General features: G+C 36.0%; 1 protein-coding gene across 1 annotated transcript; it reads right to left on the bottom strand.

Annotated features, from left to right (window-relative positions):
* Positions 1–576: 576 nt before the first annotated feature.
* On the bottom strand, positions 577–6,285 carry LOC147861728 (uncharacterized). Its single transcript, XM_087322991.1, has 9 exons — positions 6,038–6,285; positions 5,088–5,312; positions 3,599–3,691; positions 3,359–3,511; positions 2,054–2,158; positions 1,866–1,974; positions 1,441–1,526; positions 1,256–1,339; positions 577–1,005 (listed from the first exon to the last, which is right to left on the bottom strand). The coding sequence occupies exons 1-9, from the start codon at positions 6,254–6,256 to the stop codon at positions 907–909; spliced, it is 1,173 nt and encodes a 390-aa protein (XP_087179117.1). The 5' UTR covers positions 6,257–6,285; the 3' UTR covers positions 577–906.
* Positions 6,286–6,892: the final 607 nt, after the last annotated feature.

The following is a 6,892-nucleotide window of genomic DNA, read 5'->3' as shown; positions in this document are numbered from 1 at the left end:
CGTTACCCCCGACACATAACCATCCATCATGGGGACTAATGTTCAACTTAAATAAAGGACCAACCAGGCAGCAACTCGTTGGTCTGTGAACCCGTGTCAACATCCTCCCTACATCCTACACACGAGATTTTGAAACCATGCTTGACTTGTGGTTCATGCCCGCTTAAGTTAGTTTAAGTGGAACATCACCTTTTCCCTCTTCATCAAGTACATTAGCTCCATCTAGCTCATTGGAAAATTTAAGGAGTTCTTCACAAACAACCACAAACCAAATGCAAGATCTCTGACTCCCCCCATCAACATCCAACACCTCTGACCCTACCCCAAGAGTTTGTTATTGATAAAGATATACAATAGAGAAAACCCAAACTATTCGCTGCCCAGTTTTTCAGCCAAAAAATTACAATAAAGATAGAAGTGCTTTTTAAGTTATTGATAATAGATAAAACATGTGGTACTTGGTAATAATAATTAGTAAGTTATTGATAATAATTAATTACATCATGTGCACATCTGTTTGGATTCGATTGTTTCATTAAAATTAAGTCATTGACAATTCCTCACTCAACCAAGATATTAACACCAACACAATCATCAAGTATTCATCATATATGGTATTTTAAGCATTGGATGTCATCGGGAAAACCTTCAAGTTAAACTGCATACAATTCAATCATACTAGTTTAAAATTTCTTATCCAGACCTTCAGATGGGATTATACTTTGGTATAATCCAATGCTTCGAAATCAGGATATCTTCCCTGTGGTATGGATAGACCCAGATATGGGATGTGATTGGCTGACAAATAGGGCATGTGCTTAAACTGAAGGGCTAAAAAAAATCAAATAATTGGATTTGACTTTATACTCAAATATTTGAACAATCTTTGGGTCAAATACTGCTGATCTAATGTACATTTTCATGGATCAAGTCTCGTTCTTGGACAGCAAGCGTTACAAGTAGCAGACTGGTCTTTTGCATCGCTTTTGGGAGTTCTTCCATCACCTGAGAATAGTTGAAGGAACATACCATTTTCTTATATAATATCCAGTTAGGGGAAAAACATCAAAATATGACTGGCATCAACTAATATCCAGCTATGGGAAAACACCCCTACCTTGTTTCTCCATTTACGTCAAAACCACTTGGTTTTTAGACATTTTACCACTACAAGGGTGTCCCAGTACTTGTTTGTTAAATACAGTCAAAAAGTAGGGATTTTTGGTATTTTTCTATTATAATTCTTCAGACATACCTGCTCTTGGTCTTCTTTTAAAGAAACGAAATCTGTGATCTTATTGATTGAAGCAATGAAGATCTTTAACGGGTCTTTCACATGCTGATAACAAAGAAAAAACCTATGTCAGGATCATCCAGGTTCTGATCTTCTTCTTGAGTCATGATCAACTCTAACACTAGATTACAGTCACTCATACTGACCTCAGGATAGTCTCGATAAAAATTGACTCCTTTTGCCTGCTTCAGAACTGGAAGACAATCCAAAGCTTTCGCACCTATCCGCATTCCTAAAGATCAAACAAATATTTTAGATATGCTGTGGTGCGAATTCAATATTTCACAATAATGCAAATGTGAAAATCGGACACAAAATATGTGTTAACTTCGTTTTATTTTAACTTTGATCTGGTAGAATTCTTGCAATTGGGCAAGGAGCATTGCATGGCTGGTGCGAAACGGCCATTACCAGACTCTCTTTTCTGGAAGAAGTGCTCAACTAGAGGTTAATACAATGTTTCAAATGTAGGCATTCTAATGTTTATAACCTGTGGACATATTATTACGGGTGTTAGACAACACTACTTTTTCTTTCTTTCTTTATATTTTTCTGTAAGATTGTTACACACCTGTAGTCAGATGAGTCACATAGATTGTAAAGATATGAGCCAATATACTCAGGCATGCTTGCTTTCCATCATTCTCATTGCTTGCAGCTCTAGCAAGTTGATTTAAATACTGCAAATCAAATTAAAATGATTATATTCAGTCCTTAATCCTATAATTATTCAATTATTCAATATGTCTTCAGGCCAACCTTCACATAAGCAACTGTCTGAGTGGTCGGTTTTGGCAGCTCCAAATCTTTAGTACTTCCAGCACTCATGGCCATAGATAAAGACTTGATATCATTGCTCAAAGCCTGCATTAGAATGAAAAGGAGTTCAAAGTTACAAAGATTATGAAGAGATAAAGTTCTGTAGCACTGGTCTGCTTTCAAGATTGGCAAAAATTAACAAAATATGACCAGCAATGTTTGCTTTCAAAATATGACTATTACAGGACGTTGCATGATTTATGAAAGAACTTGAAATTTTCTTTTTTGTAACAAAGGCAAACGTGTGCTAAGCATTATTATGGTAATGGAAACCACTTTCATTTTCAGAAAGTAAGTTTTGAACAAATGCAATAGCATTATTTACTTGACACCACTTCATACCTACCTTGCACAATTTCTGTTTCATCTTGGTGCAGCCCTCTACTTGTAGAGGCCTAGTATTAACCTTCTTTTTCTTTTTCTTTTTTCGTAAAGTATAGTGTCAAAATATCACTTTCAAACATCATATACAGCGTGCTAACAATTATTATGGTAATGGAAAACCCCTTTCATTTCAGAAAGCACGAAAATAATGGCATGGTCTCTCCTTCAGAGCCACTCCATACACTCTACTCATAGTTTCCCTAGTCTTAACCTTCTGTTTCTTTTCTATTTTCTTTTTTTTCGCAAATACTATAGTATCAAGGTAGTAGTTTAAAACATCGTACACAGGCTCCTAATCATTATTACAGGAATGGAGAACCTCTTTCATTTCAGAAAGTAAGTTCTGGATGAAAGCAATAACATGGTCTCCTTCATAGCCACTTCATACCTACCTTCCACAGTTTCTCTGCCATTTTGATGCAGCCCTCTACAAGTAGTTTCCCTAGGCTTCACCTTTTGTTTCTTTTCCTTTTTCTTTTATTTCTAAAGAGTATGGTTTCAAAATGTCGATAAAAATTGAAATGTCACTTTCAAACATCACAGACATTGCTTCGGTTATACATCAAGGGGCTATTTTGTATCCCCCTTAAATTTTCTCTCTCTTTCTCATATTCAGCATTTTCATAAAAGGACTAATCATTATTCTTTCACCTTAAAAGATACAGATTGTGGTGTTGTTGATGACCATATTCATCAACAAGGATAGCATTTATATTCTACTCAATTTCTCAAAGTTTTGGAAAACCTTGGCATCCAATCAAATCAGACAATTTGGAGCATAGGTCTTTCATTCTGAGGTCACAAACTAAGGAATTAAAATGCTTAGATTGAATATCAAAATTGAAAGGAAAGCAATTCAACCTCACATCTATCAAGGCCTAGGGCCTCATTAAACAATCCCACTGCCATAGCTGATTTCTTGGTTTCTGCATCTTGACATGACAGACCAGCATCAGTACTGATTGAATTTTGTAGACTTGATATGCTGAATCTCAAAGCATCAAAAACTGCATGCTACAAAACATCAGATAATTTAGAGGCTTCAAATTTCAAGTCAGATTCATCGCATGTGCTCAGAAGGCATTGATTGAGATATATCACCTGATCAATGAGGTATTGGAGATATCGATTTTCTCCAAAAGCCCAGTTCTGGAATTGTGGTAGAGATTGTGCCTGCACTACTGATATATCACCCTACAAAAGAACCAAAATATTGTGTCAAATGTTGTCAAAATTGAAGACAAATGTATCGAGCCAGTTTTCTTCATTAGCATTTGAGCTCATTTAGCTTGTTCATAAGTTTTTTTTGTCCATGGTCCTTTTGATCATAATCAGATAATCTCAAAATATCTGTCATCCAGTTACTTCAGAATTTTCTTCACAAGCATTGGAGACACTCATTTAGGTTTTTCTTTAGTGATTTTAATAATCTTTTGTCCATTGCATTATTGAACATGATCCACCCATCTGAAGAAATCTATGCTCCCGTTCCACTCCCACTTCTTTAATTATTGCATCCGTTCACTGTGCAACCCCTACTATGGCAGCTTCTCAATCGTGAGATCCATGATGCTATCTTAACTTCTGCGTTCAAGTTTTCCATCAAACTCAAGCTGCATGAGATTTCTGGATAGCTAAATGCATAATTCTAAACTACTTGTAAGCTAGACCCTTCTTAATTTCTAGTGTAATCTCATTAGGTGTCCCCTCTATTTTTCATCATGGCTATAATTTTATAAACAACTTCTAAGTTCCACATCCTTCATAGCTCAAGTTTAGTCATCACCATAGTTCTGCTTCTCTTGTTACATCAATGCCGATAAACAACTTCTAAATTAATTTCTAGTTTAGTCAAGTTTAGTCATCGCCATAGTTCTGCTTCTCTTGTTACATCAATGCATAATTCTAAACTACTTCTGAGCTAGACCCTTCTTAATTTCTAGTGTAATCTCATTAGGTGTCCCCTCTATTTTTCATCATGGCTATAAACAACTTCTAAATTCCGCATCCTTCATTGCTCAAGTTTAGTCATCGCCATAGTTCTGCTTCTCTTGTTACATCAATGCTGATAACCTAAGAATTAGCAATTAAGCTTTTCCATACATTGGTAAGCCTAGTACCTCAATATGGCAAATGCTAAATGGTAGGATTGAGGTCTGGCTGATAATGCTTCTTTAATCGACCTCCATTGCTCAATGTTAATGCATAGCATTCATCAACCTCGACATAAAAATGTCCATGGTCCAAGTAAAGAGTTGGCTGGAATGAGTTGTCAAGTCTTTTATGTGACAACCAAATATAACCACTGTAGAACAATTCCAGATCAGCGTTTGAGGATCTCCAACTCATGAAATTATTTTTCATAAAGGTTTTATCAGAGCATGGAGTATATTTTACTGAGGCATAAAGAAAATTTGCCATTTATCTCAGAAAACTATTTTTTAAATGAAGCCTAGAGGCTAGAATACAAAGCTTAATATCACCTTACACAAGTCAAAGCCATGACAAAATTCATGTAAATAATGGCATCGAGGGAGGAGCTATTGTTTTCAAAAAAACACTTCTAGTAAGCATAAAGTAGAAAGTGCACCTTACTCTCCAACAATTGAAGATGGTAAACAAGTCTTTCATAGAAGGGAGCATCCATATCAGTTGAAGTAAAAGCTGGACTGAAAGCTTTTACTTTCAGATTATCAAGATCACCTTGACTACTGCTAGCATCTCCCCATGATTCAACTTTCACAAAATCTACTTTTCCCTTTGCTGCAATGTCGTTGTCTATGTTCAGTTTACTATTACGTCCTTTAGCATGATCCTGCATTTAGATTACATACAAATTATGATACTAAATGAAAAACTAAAGTGCAGGGAAGATAATATTATATAAGGTGGAACCATATCAGCATAGCAAATAGGATCTATGGAAGCTTGAGCACTTCTCTTTATCCAATAACGATAGTTTTCCAGTCTGCTGAAGGTGATATTCCAAATTGGTTAAAAAAACTCCAGAAAATCTACTGCTATAAATTTTCATTCCCTTGCTGAAACTTAGTATAAGAACCAAGCATTTGCGATGACGCTATGAAGCTCTTACAGGACTTCACGGAGGATACTTGTTTTCTTGTATTTAAGAAGGAAACCTAAGCCTGGTTTTGATTTTAAATACTATCTGCTGCTGAAGCTTTCCATTCCCTTCAGAATTAACACAAAAGTGATATCAAAGAGAAACCTTGTTCCACAGATTTTTGTGGCACTTTGAGTTTCTTACATTTAAAAACGATCTACTGCTACAATTTGTCATTCCTCTCCTGAGTTATTAAACACAAAAAATAACTGAGTTTTTCTGTAAGAAACGACCTTTTCATAGATTTGGTGACTCTTTGAAGCCATGAAGGCAACTTCTTTCTTGCAGTGATTGGGAAATAAATTAATCATTTATTTAAATTTCCTGATGATTAACAGCTAGAAATTGTTACACACATACAGGGAGACAGGGAGAGAGAAAGAAGGAAAGAATAGAAATTTGGTATGAGAAACAACCTTTTCCACGGATTTGAGAACACCATGAAGCTCTTGAGACCCTTCTCTGAGGACAACTGCTTTCTTCTGCTTCTTCTCATCAGAGGAAGAAGTTGGAAGGACTCCATTTCCTTTCTGTGGGGATGGTGCTTGCTTCTTCTTCTTGTTCGAAGATCCTGCTCCAAAGCCCTTCTGAGAGACAGGGACCACGAATAAGCTCCCACAGGCGGCAACAGGCATAGTTTGCGTTTGCGTTTGCGTTTGCGTTTCAGGGGAGTTAAAAAGAAGTAGCCACTCTTTTGTGTTGCAGGATTTGCACTATGTACATGGAGAGCATGTAAAAAGCGAGTGATACTCATCCTCTAGTAGTCCTGAGTTGGACCATAGTAAGAAGCATACGTGCCATTCGCATTCTCGTATATTCTTATCATTCGCGTACGAAAAAACACCCTCGAAGTATGGTAAATACTAAATACCATACTTTTGCACTCATTATTTATTATAAGATAATTTGCTTTTTTTAGGTAAGAAAGTTAAGGTAAAAAGTGTTTAAAAAAAACACACACACAAACACACGAATGTTTTAATATTATACGCATTCGTTTTCATACGTATGAAAACGAATGTTTGGGCTAACGAACACGAATATTACGTACTATGGCCGACTGTTGACTTAGAAACTTGACATGCCTTTATATTTGGCTGATTTTGATTCAATACCTAGGTTGTGTGATTGAGTGTCAAGTAGTGTTAGGGCTCTACGAGAATTAATACTCAAGTTAAATAATGAGGTAAGATTGAATACGATCAATAGGCCATGCCTTCTTGCCTTATGTAGAACCCAACATTCACGATTGATGTTTGCAATGTAATCTT

This window comes from Azolla caroliniana, unplaced genomic scaffold (genome assembly GCF_043228905.1).
Source record: "Azolla caroliniana isolate FFs.n. ecotype wild unplaced genomic scaffold, voAzoCaro1.0.p SCAF_7, whole genome shotgun sequence".
Classification (NCBI taxonomy): Eukaryota; Viridiplantae; Streptophyta; class Polypodiopsida; order Salviniales; family Salviniaceae; genus Azolla; species Azolla caroliniana.
This window is presented reverse-complemented; position numbering and strand designations above follow the sequence as displayed.